Genomic DNA, 17937 nt, shown 5'->3' with positions numbered 1-17937 from the left:
TTTTTTTTTTTTTTTTTTTCATTGACAAATTTGGACAATCAAGCACATTTTCCTTAGCCTGGGAAAACCCAGACAACTTCCGGGAAATTTAGATTTGCTCTGAAAGTTAGTCTGGCAAAGAGCTCATTCAAGCCCATTTCCAATCCGTCGAAATCGAGGCACCAATCAGAAATGTTGGGGTGGGCTTTACACGATGACGACAGCGCTGGGATTTTGAAGCAGATTTTGTAGCCTAGATGCAAAGATGGATGCCGCCGTCGAACATCACTCGTTCGAATCAGCTATCGCGTCTGTTTTATGCGATTTGAACGTTTCCTTTTTGTTAAAAACCGAGCAAAGAACAACACTCGGAGATGTTTCTCCGCCGCTCTGCATCTCCTTCATCGCTCTGATTGGTTTTAGGTCTATCCGCGACATCCGTTGGTGACGGCCCTCTGGAAATGATTTGTCTATGACGCTTTGCCAGACCATAACTAAGTTACAACTGAGAATGGTCTGGTTTTAACCAGGCTACATTTCCCTCTCAAAATTCTCATAAATGTAATGCATCCAAATGTTTTAGCTATTATTTCATTATTTTAATTCCCAGTTTTGACATACGTGGCCATGCTTTTACTCTCTCAGTAAAAATGAATGAAATATAAATATTTGTAATAATTTCTTTATTTAAGAAAAAATTAAACATAAATACTGTGGTATATACGATGGTATATGAACATTTTACGATTCCAAAATCCTGGTATTTTTGCATTACGGTAATAAGAATGAGATATTTTGTTGTGGTAGTGGAATGTGCCGTGGTTGTAATCTCATTGTTCCTGAAATTATTATTATTATTTTTTTTCAATCCTTATGCAAAATAGGATTTCCTTTTTCTTTCTATTGACTTTGGAGTGAAATGTGCTTTTAAAGGTTTTTGTGAGATTTAATTGTATATTATGAGTATTTATACTTACTTTACAGTCATTACTTTACATATGATTTTGTGGAAAACGTGTTTATTTAAATGGTACTATTAATTTACATGGTAATTTTCTGCTGCTGTCAAATCCTTAAATGTAAGTGATGAGAGAATCAATACAATGACATCATGCTGGTCATGATCTTGTTGATTTGAATGGCATTTCACATAATACTATTATGATATAATAACATTACACAGAAAGAAACATTTACCTGAACTGCAAGTATGTGGGCATGAAAGTATGTTTCAGTAGACTATAGTGAAATACTCAAAATGGTGCTTAAGATTTCAAAAACTGACATTGTTCAATGCAATAATGCTCTGTATCATATGAAGAATCTGTAGCGCTCAAACTTGTGCCATTGTAATGATTTAAAGCCTGTTCACACTTTTTTTTACAGTCTATGGTTCACACCAAGAACGATCACCATAAAGATAGTTCTTCTGCTAGAAGCGAGTTATCATTAATGCAGTTTTTAAAGCTAGTTTTGTATGTAATTTATATATTTTTCAATGTGACAGATTTATACAATTAAATGTTTTTATTATGAACAGTCTTCAGAATATTTATTGAGAAATGCATTTCCACACCAGGCATTTGTGTTTTCCGTTGTAAAGATCATTAGTTATTAACTTAGGGGCCCGTCACACGACACCGTTTTAACTGAAAACAGAAAATGAATGTCCACTAATACAACATCACATTGTCCAGGTACAAAAGCCCATTAACACAGTCATGTCATCACATTTCTTTAGGGAATGAGACAAGCATATCAGATAAATAAAAAAAAAAGATAAAAAATCACAACTAATTAGTCATTCAGTAAGACAGATTGCACTGCGCTCAAAGCAATGTGCACAACAGGACATCTTGTTTTCCCAGGTAAAGGAGGATATATATTGATTGAAAGGGTTTTAATCATGGCGGTCAAAAAAGGACGGGTAAAAAACTAGTGAGGATTGAGACAAACAGAAAGTATACTCCCATCTTCACAAATGTATTCTTACAGCCAAAGTAAAAGGAAGACCTCACCACCTCTTCAAATCCAGATGAATTATTATAAGGCAAGGAAACCATTCCCTTTTTTTTGTATTTATTTTCTATACTGAAAACTTCCAAACTAACCTGATAATAATACAATCTCATATGGCATCACTAATGTAAAGCAAAATGTCTTCTGCATATAGAAACAATACACCCTCTTGCTTGTAACAGTTTGACTGGTTTTATTGCTGTTTTCAATTGCAAAAAAAGGGGGTGAAGCAATGGGTATCCTTGATACATATCTGTCGAGTCTAAAATGAATTTCAAACTATATAGTGAGGAATAAAAAGTTTTGCAAATACTGTTTGTTTTAGGTTGCTTGTTTGTTTAGTCTTTTATCTTTTACAGGAATAAGAAGCACCTTTACTTTTCCGCTGGTGAACCAAAAGCTATTTGATTTGTATAAGAGATTAAGCTTCTCCAATGTGTACATTTTAAGATATTTGAAGGCCAAACAAAAGGGAATAATAGGTTTAAACCATGTCTGTGGGCATAAATGATTTGTAAAGCAGATAACAGATTCTTAAAGATGAGAATCTGGTTAAATGTTACATTAAATGATCGACACCAGAAATTCAGAAGAGTTGTCTAATTTCTTTCCTCCCAAAGTTTATTAAGAAGAGTTCAGTAAAATATGCTTTTATCATTTTGGATTTAAATTATAGAAATCTGTCTCAAACAGTGCATAAACATATGCAAAATAAGTTTTATATGAGCTATTTGTTTGAACATAAAAGCTCAAATAGTTTCAGTATCTTTCTTTCCTGAATTAACCATGTTTTTAACCAATTGAACTGTTCAGTCACAATCACTTGTGGCCTCCCCCTGGCTGAATGATGCAAGTTGCACTGAAGTCAGTCTGTTCGCAATGTTCCCAATGCTGATAGTAGTGCATTTACTGAATGTATGTGGATATTCTTTATTAATCATATGCCAAATATGCTGAAAACAGCTCTCTTATTGTCTCGTCACATTGACAAATATGAATTAGCTTGTCATGATTCACCTAAATGAGACATTTTCAATTAAAAGGTCCGAAAATAAGCAAAAGTATATTAGTTTGTAATGATGAATAGTGTTTGGAGTGTTTCCGGTATGGTTTGTATCAACCAAAAGAGGGACAAGAAAGGACAACCTGTGAACCGGCATCAGGCATCAGTGTATTCTTTACTGCTGTAATTGTTTCGAAGTCACCATAATGATGATCAGTGTTCCATTAGCTAGGGATCTTGGACCCTCTGTATTCATGTGAGAAAAAAAAAAAAAAAAACTTTTGTTAAAATTCTGTTAACTACAATTTGAAATTGTTTAGTCAAACTATTCTTAGCATGAATGTGAAGATTGTATTAAAGCATTAAGCATGAATATTTACCTATTACTTATCTTAAAATCATAATTTTTAGCAGATGGATCTTTCGCAACTGCTGCTATAAGCATCACCCAATGATGCGCAGACATCAATACTTGATATACATAACATGATGTTTTATTAACAAAGTTCGGGAGGAACACATTCAAATGATCTATCCAATCAACACGTCTATCCAATCAGCATGAGAGGAGGCCTATATAAAGGGCTTTACATAGAAGGGGGGAATCTCCTCCACCACCACCACCACCACCAATGTGCAGCACCACCTGGATAATTTGACCGCAGCCATACTGCGTCAGAATGCCATACCAGCTAATTGGTGGAGAGGAGACAGAGTGATAGAGCCAATCAGTATATGGGGATGATGAGGAGGCCATGATGGACAGAGGCCAATGGGCAAATGTGGCCAGGATGCCTGGGTTACACCCCTACTCTTTTTCCAAAGGACATCCTGGGATTTTTAATGACCACAGAGAGTCAGGACCTCGGTTTGACGTCTCATCCGAAGGATGGATTTATATGTTTGTGGTTATACATAATAATCAAGACAGGAACAGGAAGATAAAGGACAGGAAACAGTGGACAAGAATGAACAAGACTGAATTTCAAAATAAAAGACATGAACTAAGAACATGAGACACAATCTAAACAGACGTGACATGATCACTAGCACTCAGTTTTAACACGGGATTGTTATTGTGCCTCAAATAAATGTAACATTTTACTTCTTTCAGTCAATTATTTTTTATACAGGCCTACCATTGTCTAAAACTGCATACACTCTGTGATAATCATCACTGTCACAGAGACAAAAACAAATATGCAAAATATTAATATGTAAAATATAACCATTAAATATGGCCTTTTTGCCAATATCAGCAGAATATGAAACTGAACATTTCCTCCCGTCAAACACAGGGTTTCTGTGTTTTGAGAAAGAAGCACAGATCTTTCTTTCAGTGACTCTGGTGGTTCCTCACCTTCTCCAGTATCGGTCACGTGACCTCAGTTTCAGAAGATCACTGTTGTGAGTCGGGTGAGTTTCCCCGTTTGAACAAAGAGAACTCTGTGAAGTACTAGATTGAGATCAATTATACAGACAACACTTAAAGTCATTGGGCTTAATAATGTAGTTATTCATTAGGAAACTGGAAATATGAGAACCTGAAAATATTTAACAGTTTTACAAAAGTGGATTATGCATTTCATTATATTCTGTTATTATATGACAAATTCCTTTATAATGTACATCATAAAGTCTGTTAAATGAATAAATGTAAACGTAAAATGTAATTGTTAAAAGTGTTCTGATCTCCTGCCAGTATGCTCTGTAATGTCTTTAAAGTGCTATACTTAAAACCCTTGTGAAAAATGAAGTACACTTTGAGTGCTTATTACAGAAATAATATACTTACAATTATAATTATGTGTAAACTTAATTGCATGCCATTTGCTATTAAAGGAAAATTCATCAGTTTAAAGTCAGTTATAGTTGAACTTAAGAGTTTATTTTGATCCACATAAATACAGTTGTTGTAATTACACATTTTTATTGATGAAGTTAAAATGTTGTACATTTAAAATATATTAACGTTAAATGTAATATCAAATAACAGTCAAGTACTTTATTTGTGCACTAGTATGTTAGTCAACACATGTGTACTTCTTTAAACCACAAAAGATTATTAAAACCACGATTAAAAACTTTTAATTTGGCATTATTACAAAGTGCACTTTATAAAAATGCAATTAATACAATCAATACAATTATTAAAGTGTAGTCTGAGATCTCATGTAAACAAAACACTCATTGACTTGGTAATAAGTATTTAATAAAAATAAGTATTTGATATAAATATTTCAGGCTGTGAACCTCAACGTCTGTTATGTTTGTGTTATTTTGACTGTTTTGTTACTTGATAAAACGTTTTACTTTAACTGTTGCCCTTATTTTCCTAGTAATGGCATATTAAATTAATGACCATGTTTACATGCAAGTTCATATTATGGTTAAGTCTTAATTCCCCAAAAAGACGTCCGCATGCTTCACGGTTGTTGAATGACCCTGCAGTCAGCATATGTCCAAATGAAAGAAATACCACTGTTTGTTGAATCATTTTAGTAACTCGGCAAGTTATTTATTCAAATCATTACTTCTCATTCAATTCTGCACACAGCATGGCATAGTGATTTGCAAAATGTAGACCAATAGACGTTCACAGTGCTTTCAGACATGGAATAATGAAAAACACACTATAGTTAGTATGCTTTCCGTCGTCTGTTGTATATAGATTGGAAGATATAGATATATGGATGGAACAACAGTTTAGCGAACAGCTGAATGTAGTAGTTGACCAAGAAATACACTAAGTAGATTCTGCCATCCCTATAGCATATTGAAAAACCCCAATTAATGGTGTTAATATGATCAATGTCGGTAATTTAGCCTGCGTGCTGGTCTTAACTGAGCTGACACTGATCCTGTGTTTATAGAAACAGGTGCCATACCCTGGTAAAGTGATATGCTTGATGTATGCGTCATTCATATGAGTCCCTGTTCAATATTTCAAGTTACCGCAGTTAAAGGCTTTTATTATGCATTTGATTTCACTTTATTTAGATAGCCCCTTTAACACATTCTGTTGTCTATAAGTAGCATTGCACCTACATGTCTACAAACTCTCATTAGAGTATTAGTAGAGTATTAGCAGACTGGTAGGGTTAGGGTTAGAATAAGTTGACATGTAGTTGCAAAGTTACTTATAGTCAGATTGTTTGTTGGAGGACCATTACCCATTGTTTTTCTATAATGAAGATAACTTCAGCTAGATAATTAACCTCTGACAAGAGTGTTTGTTTAACTACTGTCGTTGTATTCTGTCTCTTACTTGCCACCATCTGCCACCTACACTTGTAAGGTGATCTGTTGATGATTTCATGGTGTGTATTTGGCTTTGTTGCTAACTGGAGGTAACATGGCCCCGTGGCTTGAGTTTCAGGTTTTCTCTAGTCATCATGATTATAAAGGAACAGATCCTGAAATGAATTCAAGCATCCATACTGCAATATTCAAAATTCATCGTGGGTTGATGTATTCATTTATTGTTGAACTGGAACAGAAAGGTATGTTAATGTTCCTGATCAACAATACAGTAGCTTACACAGATTACTAACTTTACGGACTAAACTGACCGTGCTCAGATCCTCGGCTGTTCTTTGTGCCTCAATGCTCACTATAAAGTCACACTCTCACCCATTCTGGGTCACAATAGCCCACTTCAATTATCCTAGAGCCACTTTTTAGTTCAGTTTAGTTATTTTATTCTTCGAATACAAATTGAAGTGGCAGTAAGTGTTTATCAAACAATGATACATGTAAAAGAGTATGTGCTTCTCAAATTCCATTTCTACAGCTTGATGAAATACATTGTATAAATAATAAAGAAATGCACATTACAATTCAAATCAATAATAAAGAAATGCACATTACAATTCGAATCATGTAAAGTAAATACATTACAACATGGACATTTACCTGTGTCTAGTTGAGGAAAAAGGACAATGACAAGTTTAAATTCTCCAACATAGTAAACACACAGTCAACTCATCTGTGCCAAATATCTTAGTGCAACTAGTCCTACAAAACTAAAAGAAATGGCCAATAAATAAAAAGTCAGCTTTATACACCTCAGGTAACTGAAAATCATGCTTTGTTGAGAATTCGATCGGGAGGAACAGTCCGAGTTTACATTTTCATAGCAATTACCAAAGGTCATTTTCACACGGTCAGCGTTTGAGTTCTTATATTCTGAACAGCCAAAACCGCACTGACATAGAGATCAAAAACATCAAACAACTTCCTCAGACATGTTCCCCTGTGGCATATTTCCACTTTTCTCCAGAAAATATGATGTCCATATATTGAGCTGTTGGTTTCACACATAGTCTCTTCTGTCATACCCTCCTCCACCCGTTGAGCGAGACGCAGGATACGGCATTCGAGACTGGCTGTATTTCTTGTCTTGTGGAGGACAGGAGCAACAGAGCAAGGAACCGCCCATGATCAAGAGCACAGATGCTGCCCAGCCGATGTACAGCGCGGCTCCCAGCTCCCGTCTCTGGGCATCGGGCAGCAAAGGGTTGTAGAAGTCCCTGATGATACTGTTGGCAGACCAGGACACAGGGATCAGCTGCATAAGCCCAGCCACGATGAAGAGCACCCCTCCGAAGATCATCACTTTAGCTTTGGACGACTCATCCTCAATGCAGTTAGTGCACTTTGCTCCTCCGATGGACACCAACACAGCCAGGACGGTCAGAAGGATGGATATCACGGTCAGGGCTCGAGCTGCCTGGAGGTCCTGCGAGAGGGCCAGCATGGAGTCATAGACTTTACACTGCATCTGTCCCGTGCTCTGCACCACACAGCTCATCCACAGACCATCCCAGATGATCTGAGCCGTCACGATGTTGGAGCCGATAAAGGCTGTGACCCTCCACATGGGAAGAGCACAAGCCACGATGGCCAAGAGCCAGCCCAGCACACTTGACACCATACCTATAAGCTCCAGCCCTAAAGACATGACTTCTTAAAGATCTGCGACTGCTACATGCAATGCCAGAGCGTCCAGTAACCGGGCAAGCAGCTAGAGCAGATACAAGCCTAATTTGAGCCAATGCCTCAGAGCAAATGGAGCGCATCTGTGACAAAACAAGTGTCCTTTATATCCCAGATCAGGTAGAGAGGAGGAGTCTGTTAGGATGTAGACATTACACAGAGGAAGGGCTTAGTCACACCAGAACTAAAACTGCTCTCCATTCTTGGAAAGTATTGGGAATTAAGAACAAAACATCATTTATTTGCCCATCAATGGAGACTCTGCCAGTGCTTGTGCACATTCATTTTTATAAAGGTTGACAAAATATACATTTGAAGGTATTCTTTTGAAAGAATTAGCATTTTTTTCGGTAATACCAGCAAAGACCTTAATATTGAGTAGTTTTAGAGTATTGTCATTCGTGAAAGCTATTGTAATTTGTAATAGTAATTCCTTCCGATGGATTTGGTAACACTTAAGTCATTACTAGTGGGTTACCATGATCTTCACTATAAAATACTGATCCAAATAATCAGTAATTCGGTAACACTTTAGTGTGGAGTCTAATTAAAAGGAGCAAATTCAGTTACACTTTAGTTTAGAGTCTAAACAGCATGTTGAATGTTATATTTTGCTTCTTGTTTACAATTAACTGCATAACCTGGCTCCTTCATACTTATCTGACCTACTTTCAACATATACTCCCCCTCTAACTCTTAGATCATCGTCTACATTCTCCTTAGTTCTTCCTCGCATGCGTTTGGCTTCTTATACTTCCACAGGACATTCACAATAGTGACTCTCTCCTTCAATTTAAAAATCTCATTTGAAAACTTATCTTTTTAGGCAGGTATACTGGTGATATTGTATATGTATCTCCTATTGGTTGTAAAGCTTTTTGGAAAGTTTTTGTTGTGGTTGTTGTTGTTGTTTTTGCTTAAAGGTACAATATGTAAGAATTTTGTATCAAAATATCCAAAAAACTCTTGCACAGTGTTAGATATTTCCTTCAATTGTGTACTCACATTATCCTAAATGTTTCCAGGAATTTGTAAATTCAGAGAAATTCACAATTTTATAAAGTGCCCATCCCTGTTCACTTGTCGCCTGTCAATGACGTAATATCCACTTTATCCCTGGTTTCCGCTTGTACTGCCATAGCAACCATGGCGACAGAAGTGAACAACAGCGTAATGTCTTGCGGCACACTGTTGTTGTTTCGTTTAAACATAATGGACCATGGCAAGCAGACTTTGGGACAAAAGGAGAAATAAAACGGGGATCAATATCAGCGTGGTGTTTTCGAGATGCCGAGAGCTCCATGGCAAACTTCGACTTGACAGAGACGCTCTTGCATGTAACGTTACCTTAGACAGGTCAGCAAATGTACATAAAACTAATCAATGTTATATAGCTCAACATGATGAAATGTTAGGATATGATCAGTAGGTTATTCTCATGTTGATCTAGCTCACTGCTAGTCTCATACAGCCAAACTAACACATAGAATAACATTATAACTTTCAACACATTCAAATGCAGTTTAGCATGATAGTGTAGACCAAGTGAAACAGCGCTGCGTTACCTCACAATTTGAATTTGTTACATAAACTGACCAGTTTAAGTGTTAATTCAGCACTTGAGGGTAGTTCGGTAGAATGAAATGTCCTCATTCCTTGATATCCGCTTACTTAAGCTGGACTGTGACGCTATTTTCTTCTGGAAGCAAACTTTTTTGCATTATTTTCCTCTTATCTCTGTAAAGCTGCTTTGAAACAATCTGTATTGTAAAAAGCACTATAGAAATAAATGTGACTTGACTTTCATTAGCAATCGCGACCTGCTTCATAGCACAAGTCATGTTAAAAAACATGAATGTATTCACTCATCCATAAACATTATTTCCCATAAACATTATTAGATCCATCGGAATGACGACAAGTTCCATGATTCCGCTTATTCACTGCGTCATCAATCTACGCCTTTGTTATTGTAAGAGGTTAGCGACCCCTAGCGGAGAAAAAAATTACATTTTGCAGCTTTAAAGTTTTTTTGTTGCTTTTTTTATTGTTGCTTGTAAATTGTTTTGTGTTTTATCTTCATGTAAGGTGTAAGGCGCCCAATAATAAAATGTATAATTATTATTAATTCTTTGGTTGGTTATTAGCATGCATATTACTAGGATATTGGCTGATTAGTAGTTCTTATGAAGCACATATTAATGCCTTATTCTGCATGACCATATTATAAATCCCTTAATCCTACCCAACACCTGAACTTAACAACAACCTTAGTAACTATTAATAAAAAGTAATTAGGTTGTAATTAAAGAGTTGGATAATGGTGAGAATTGGACCCTAATCTAAAGTGTGACCAGTAATTATTTTAGAAGTATATAGTAACACTTGAATCATTACTATCCAAAAACATTACACAAACCTCAAAAGTTTACAATGACTTGAGTCATTACTAGAAAGTTATCATGCTTTTCACTTTAGAATACGGTTTCAAATAATTAGTAATTAGTAATTCCTTCTGAAGGATTTGGTAATATAAGTCATTATACTTGTTGGTTATCATGATCTTTACTTTAGAATTATTTATACATTATATATTATTCACATTAACTGTAAATATATTAGTTATATATATTATAGTTTTATTAGTTATCCAGGAGGTCTGAAAAAAAAAGTAGCTAAGAACTACCAAGTTATTCATTAATGATAGATCAGAATTCTAAAGTGTTACCGGGTTAGGGTTTGTTTTTGCTAAAAAAAAGGATGGCTAACTCTCCAATTCTTGGAGACTTTTGTACCTGTCAAAAGTTCGGAAACATTATGTTTGAAAAAAAAAATGTTTTTTGAAAGAAGTCTCTTCTGCTTAAGGCTGCATTTATTTAATCAGTAACATCGTAAAAAAATATTACAAATAAAAATAACAGTTTCCTATTTGAATATATTTTAAAATGTAATTTATTCCTGTAATTTTTCAGCATCTTTCCTCCAGTCTTCAGTGTCACATGATCCTTCAGAAATCATTCTAATATGATGATTTTCTGCTCAAGAAACATTTATTATTATTATTATTAGCAATGTTGAAAACAATTTTTGCTGCTTACTATTTTTGTGAAAGCAATGATCCCATTCAAACATTTTTGGTAAGATGTGGTAAAAAAAAAAAGAGAACATAATACTTTTATTCACTAAGAATGAATTAAATTGATCAAAAGTGACAGAAATCTTTTGTAACATTATAAATGTCTTCACTATTTAATAAATGCTGTTCTTTTAACTTTCTATTCAAAGAATTCTGAAAAAAGTCTCACCATTTCCATAAAGCATGTTAATACCAGGATCTAATTGCCGCAGAATAGTCGTCCAAACGCAACAATAACAGAAACTGAACTAAACTAAACACAGGGCTTAAATTTCAAGGTTTGCATTCTCGAGCCACCAGGCACTGTTGTTGTGCGAATGAGCGGGCCGGAACGCGTTAAGGTTTTTCCGTTAGTACGGAGTCGTGTAAGCGGTGTAAGTGTAAGTTAATAACTAATGATCTTTGCAACGGACAACTTTGCAACTTTAGCTGGACAATAACTTTATTCTAGAGCTGCTGTAAAGCCAAAACAATCTCTGTTACTTTAATTTCCTATTATCACTGTAAAGCTGCTTTGAAACAGTCCATGTTGTTAAAAGCGCTATATAAATGAAGGTGAATTGACTTGACTTAAATACACAGGGACTAATCAAAGAAATGAGACACAGCTGACATGACTAATGAGTAATTAACACAACATGTGAAGGGGATAAATCAATAAGACACACTGGGAAACATGGTCAAATTAACAGACACACAGGCAAACATGAACTGAACACAATGACTCGGACTCGGGAACTTATCTCACTGGAACGAACTCGGGAACTTCTCTCACAGGAACGGACTAGGGAACTTCTCTCACTGGAACGGACTCGGGAACTTCTCTCACTGGAACGGACTCGGGAACTTCTCTCACTGGAACGGACTCGGGAACTTCTCTCGCTGGAACGGATTCGGGAACTTCTCTCACTGGAACGAACTCGGGAACTTCTCTCACTGGAACGGATTCGGGAACTTCTCTCACTGGAACCGATTCGGGAACTTCTCTCACTGGAACGAACTCGGGAACTTCTCTCACAGGAACGGACTAGGGAACTTCTCTCACTGGAACGGACTCGGGAACTTCTCTCACTGGAACGGACTCGGGAACTTCTCTCACTGGAACGGACTCGGCAACTTCTCTCTCTGGAACGGATTCGGGAACTTCTCTCACTGGAACGGACTCGGGAACTTCTCTCTGGAACGGACTGACTACGGAACTACTCTCACTGGAACGGATTCAGAAACTTCTCTCACTGGAACGGATTCGGGAACTTCTCTCACTGGAACGGATTCGGGAACTTCTCTCACTGGAACGGACTCTAGAACTTCTCTCACTGGAACGGACTCGGGAACTTCTCTCACTGGAGAGGACTCGGGAACTTCTCTCACTGGAACGGACTCGGGAACCTCTCTCACTGATTCGGGAACTTCTCTCACTGGAACGGATTCGGGAACTTCTCTCACTGGAACGGACTCGGGAACTTCTCTCACTGGAACGGACTCGGGAACTTCTCTCACTGGAACGGACTCGGGAACTTCTCTCACTGGAACGGACTAGGGAACCTCTTTCACTGGAACGGATTCGGGAACTTCTCTCACTGGAACAGACTCGGGAACTTCTCTCACTGGAACAGACTCGGGAACTTCTCTCACTGGAACGGACTCGGGAACCTCTCTCACTGGAACGGACTCGGGACTCGGGAACCTCTCTCACTGGAACGGATTCGGGAACTTCTCTCACTGGAACGGAATGACTCGGGAACGTCTCTCACTGGAATGGACTGACTCGGGAACTTTTCTGGACTGACTCGGGAACTTTTCTGGACTGACTCGGGAATAGGGATGGGAATCGAGAACCGGTTCTTCTTCAGAACCGGTTCCCAGTGAACCAATTCCTTGGAACCGTTAGTATGCCTGCTTAACGATTCCGCTTATCGGTTCCGCTCGTTGCAAATGTGTCATGACGTCACAAACGCGCTGCGTTATTTTGGTTCAGAACGCAGCAAACATGGCATCGAGGCAGAAGTGCTCGTTTGGTTATATTTCACGCGAAAAGACGACAATATATGAGGTGCCGTCTAGGGCTTAAAGGGTTAGTTCACCCAAAAATGAAAATTCTGTCAGTAATTACTCACCCTCATGTTGTTCCAACCCCGTAAGACCTTCGTTCATCTTCGGAACACAAATTAAGATATTTTTGATGAAATCTGAGAGCTGGATCACTCCTCCATACTAGTCCATAGGCGTCTTCAGGGATTGAACTTGCCGGCCTCGAAAAGTTATTAAAGACATCGTTTAAATAGTCCAAGTGACTACAGTGGCTCAATCTTAAGTTTATCAAGCGACGAGAATACTTTTTGTCCGTAAAACCCCCCAAAAATAACGACTTTATTTCAACTATTCATTTCCTTCTCTGTGGGCCTCGAGTCAGTTCACTAGTGTAATAGCGTAGGCTTCTGTTGTTGTACGTCACACGCATCACGCACATGACCAGCGTCGGCCAATAGTGAGCCTACGTGTGACGTAGCTCTACGGAATCACACTACGTTAACTGACTAGAGGCCCAAAGAGAAGGAAATGAATAGTTGAAATAAAGGCGTTATTTTTGTTTGTTTTTGCGCACAAAAAGTATTCTCGTCGCTTAAGATTGAGCCACTGTAGTCACTTGGGCTATTTTAACGATGTCTTTAATAACTTTTCGAGGCCGGCAAGTTCAATCCCTGAAGAAGCCTATGGACTAGTATGGAGGAGTGATCCAGCTCTCAGATTTCATCAAAAATATCTTAATTCGTGTTCCGAAGATGAACGAAGGTCTTACGGGGTTGGAACAACATGAGGGTGAGTAAATACTAACAGAATTTTCATATTTTCATCACATATGAGACAAACTCAAATGAGACGCGCGCGCGCACACACAAACTCTCCACGCACATACTTATATGAGACGCGCGCGCACACACAAACTCTCCACTCACATACTCATATGAGACGCGAGCACACACACACACGGGGTTAGGGGGTTGGAACAACATGAGGGTGAGTAAATACTGACAGAATTTTCATTTTTGGGTGAACTAACCCTTTAAATAAAACTTCATTCACGCACTCATATGAGACGCGCGCGCGCACACACAAACTCTCCACGCACATACTCATATGAGACGCGCGCGCGCGCACACACAAACTCAAACTCGCGCACATAATACTCAATGAGAGTATGACGGCGCCTCATAACAATATGGTCACTTGCAACACCTGTAGACTCAAATGGACCAAATTTCCATTTCGTCAAAGGGGGGGACCTCCAATATGCAGAAACTTTTGGCCACACAGCATGAACAGACTTTAGTCCCATGAAACTTAAACTGGAATGTCACTGTTTCTGTCACTGCGACTTCACGAACAGGTGAACACGCGCGCGCACGCACACATCACTTTTGAAGTAAAATTGAGGATGCAGTGCATGTAATGCATCGAGATATCGAATTGAACTGAATCGATGACATGATAATCGTAATCGAACCGAACCGTGAGACCAGTGTAGGTTCACACCCCTAATACTCTGTGCTGTGTCAGCGAGTTAATAATAATTAACAAACAAAATAAGTTATAAGTTCAATAAGTTAATACAAACAAACAAATCTGTACTTATTCCCTCACCCAATGAGGATCGATAAGAGAATCGATAAGGAATCGAATCGATAAGCAATATCGATAATGGAATCGGAATCGTTAAATTCTTATCAATTCCCATCTCTACTCGGGAACTTCTCTCACTGGAATGGACTGACTCGGGAACTTTTCTGGACTGACTGAGGAACTTCTCTAACAGGAACGGACTAACTCGGGAACTTCTCTCACTGGAACGGACTGACTGGGGAACTTCTCTAACAGGAACGGACTGACTCGGGAACTTTTCTGGACTGACTGAGGAACTTCTATAACAGGAACGGACTGACTCGGGAACTTCTCTCACAGGAACGGACTGACTCGGGAACTTCTCTAACAGGAACGGACTGACTCAGGAACTTCTCTCACTGGAACGGACTGACTGGGGAACTTCTCTAACAGGAACGGACTGACTCGGGAACTTTTCTGGACTGACTGAGGAACTTCTCTAACAGGAACGGACTGACTCGGGAACTTCTCTTACAGGAACGGACTGACTCGGGAACTTCTCTCACAGGAACGGACTGACTGGGGAACTTCTCTAGGAACGGACTGACTCGGGAACTTCTCTTACAGGAACGGACTGACTCAGGAACTTCTCTCACTGGAACGGACTGACTGGGGAACTTCTCTAACAGGAACGGACTGACTCGGGAACTTCTCTCACAGGAACGGACTGACTCAGGAACTTCTCTCACTGGAATGGACTGACTCGGGAACTTCTCTGGACTGACTCGGGAACTTCTCTCACTGCAGCGGTTTTGGGAATTTTTCTCATTGGACCGGTGGCTGGCACGCTGGTTTTCTCCTCGCTCTCGCCGATGGTAAATGGGGAACCATTGCAGAGGAGTACCCAGTCCACATACTCCCTAAATGTCTCTCAAGGGCCATCTCCGGGCAGGTGCGCATGGTCTCTGCATTGAGGCCTGCCCTGAAAAACACACACAGGCTGGCGTCATCATTATGGACAAGATGTTGCAAGATGTTGCAAATCCAATTTCTGTGTGTGTCTCTCTCACTGGTTCCCCTGTGAGAGGAGGAGAATTTTTACTGCTGCTAGATCCATTTTTGAAGGTCTGTTATTGTGTCACCAATTGCAATTGCAACAAATTACAACAAACTCAGGATAACAAGAACACGAAACAGAACAAACACAATGAAAACTCATTCAAAACTCAGACATGAACAGAAAAACACAAAAAGTGACATTTAAGCAGCAAAAAACTTTTGACAGGTACTGTATATAGTGCAAAACCCCAAAATACAAAGCGCCAAATATTTTTTGAAATTATTAAACATACAAGCAAAAAAAAACACACAAAAAAACACACACACAAAAGGATCTGCAATTAATCCGCTGAAATTAACTAAAGCGATTAATGACGAGATAGGGCAGATTGACAATGCAAAGATGTTGAGGGGTGGCAAATTGTTATTATTTTGTAAAGATGTCAAGCAACAGAAAAAGGCACTAGGGATGAAGATGTTACTGGGGAAAAAAGTAAGTTCGATTCCAGAAGAGAAGAAATGGGTCAGAGGGGTAATAACAGGAATACCGACTGAAATGACAACAGAAAAAATCATAAAGAATGTTTCAGGAGCAGAAGTGAAGGAAGTAAGAAGACTTCAGTATGTCAAAGACAAAGAAAGGAAGGATAGTCTATCTGTGATGCTACATTTTGATGAGGAGAAATGACCTGAAAGGGTATATTTAGGATACATATGTGGTTAGACCTTATGTACCTCCCCCATTAAGATGTTTTAAATGTCAAAGATTTGGACATGTTGCAGCAGTGTGTAGAGGAAAGCAAAGATGTGCAAGATGTGGAGGAGAGCACGATTAACTGTAAAAAATGTGACCAATGGTTACTTAAAAAATGTATGGCAACAAAGTGACACGTAATATAATTGAATAGATTTTAAGTTCTACATCTTTGATTAAAAAGTATTGAATAAATTAACTAAATTTAAACCAAAAAAATTGAGTACATGTTCATAAAAGCAACACTTAAAATGTGTTTAATTTAGTACTAGCATGCAAAATTTTAAGCCAAAATATTATTAGTAAATCCAAATCAGTTTCACAAAGAAAAGCAATTTATGTTTAATAAATATCTGAGCAAAAGTAATTTAGATTTACTAAATATCTAGGAGAAATTGCTTTAGATTTACTAAATATCTAGAAGTGAATTTAGATTTACTAAATATCTAGGAGAAATTGCTTTAGATTTACTAAATATCTAGGAGAAGTGAATTTAGATTTACTAAATATCTGGATAAAAATAAGTTATATTAACTAATATTTTAGCACATTTTTGCCTAATTCAACACATTTATTCTGCGTTTCATATTTATCCGTACCTAAATGAATTGTTTAAATTGAAGTTTTAATTGGTATCACATTGCTTTAAATCTATTCAATTATATTGGATGTCACTTTGTTGCCATAATTTTTCTATGTATAATACACTCAATATCATGCCTTCTTGGTGCCACAGGTAACTTAAATTGGGTTAATAAATCATCATGCATAACAGCAGGTAAACATTTATTTGTCAATTTTTTTCTAAACATGTTTATCTGACATTTTTCAAGTTGTTTAGTGCAAAATGTCAAAATACAACAATAAAACACAGAAAGAGGCTAAGAAAACAAAGGCAGAAAACATGTATGCGTACAATAGGGACAATATAATGGCATTTGGGATTCGGATGTTAATAAATGTTTGTTCATTTAATGGTGTTTAATTTCTGCTACATCATTGGCTTAAATTTTCCAGTGATTTGTGATGTGATTTAAGGTTTAGTCCTGTTACTGCATTTAAATTATGACCATGACAGTTATTATGCCAGTTTTTAGTCTACAAATTTCTTACATTTTCATTTAAAATATTTTATTACATGTGCCAATTGAAATCGTCAGGGCCATTATGTTATTCAAACGGCTAATAGTAATTGATTAAAATATCACATGGAACCTGGGATAAGGTCAAGTAATTCCATTAGCCTTACTTTACTTTTTGCTTAAATAGGTCTCACTTAAACAATCACATGAATTTGTTCAAATTTCTCAATTAAAAGATGTAAAATTTGCCCCTGGTGTACACAGAGGAATCACAATGAACAATAACAGCTGCCTGTGGCAATATAAA

The 17937-nt window shown here is 37.6% G+C and overlaps 1 protein-coding gene across 1 annotated transcript; it reads right to left on the bottom strand.

The window, feature by feature from the left end:
* Window positions 1-6854: 6854 nt before the first annotated feature.
* On the bottom strand, window positions 6855-8066 carry LOC130104448 (claudin-3). The gene has a single exon (XM_056270997.1). It carries the CDS (start codon window positions 7962-7964, stop codon window positions 7317-7319), a length of 648 nt encoding a protein of 215 aa, XP_056126972.1. The 5' UTR covers window positions 7965-8066; the 3' UTR covers window positions 6855-7316.
* Window positions 8067-17937: the final 9871 nt, after the last annotated feature.

Source organism: Rhinichthys klamathensis, unplaced genomic scaffold, assembly GCF_029890125.1.
Source record: "Rhinichthys klamathensis goyatoka isolate OS25496 unplaced genomic scaffold, OSU_Roscu_1.1 h1tg000014l_1, whole genome shotgun sequence".
NCBI lineage: Eukaryota > Metazoa > Chordata > Actinopteri > Cypriniformes > Leuciscidae > Rhinichthys > Rhinichthys klamathensis.
Note: the sequence above shows the minus strand (reverse complement) of the source record. Positions and strands in the feature narration are given on the sequence as shown.

What these genes read in the sequence shown, in the direction of transcription:
- LOC130104448 (XM_056270997.1), bottom strand. Translation starts at nt 7,964, where the DNA reads ATGTCTTTAGGGCTGGAGCTTATAGGTATGGTGTCAAGTGTGCTGGGC.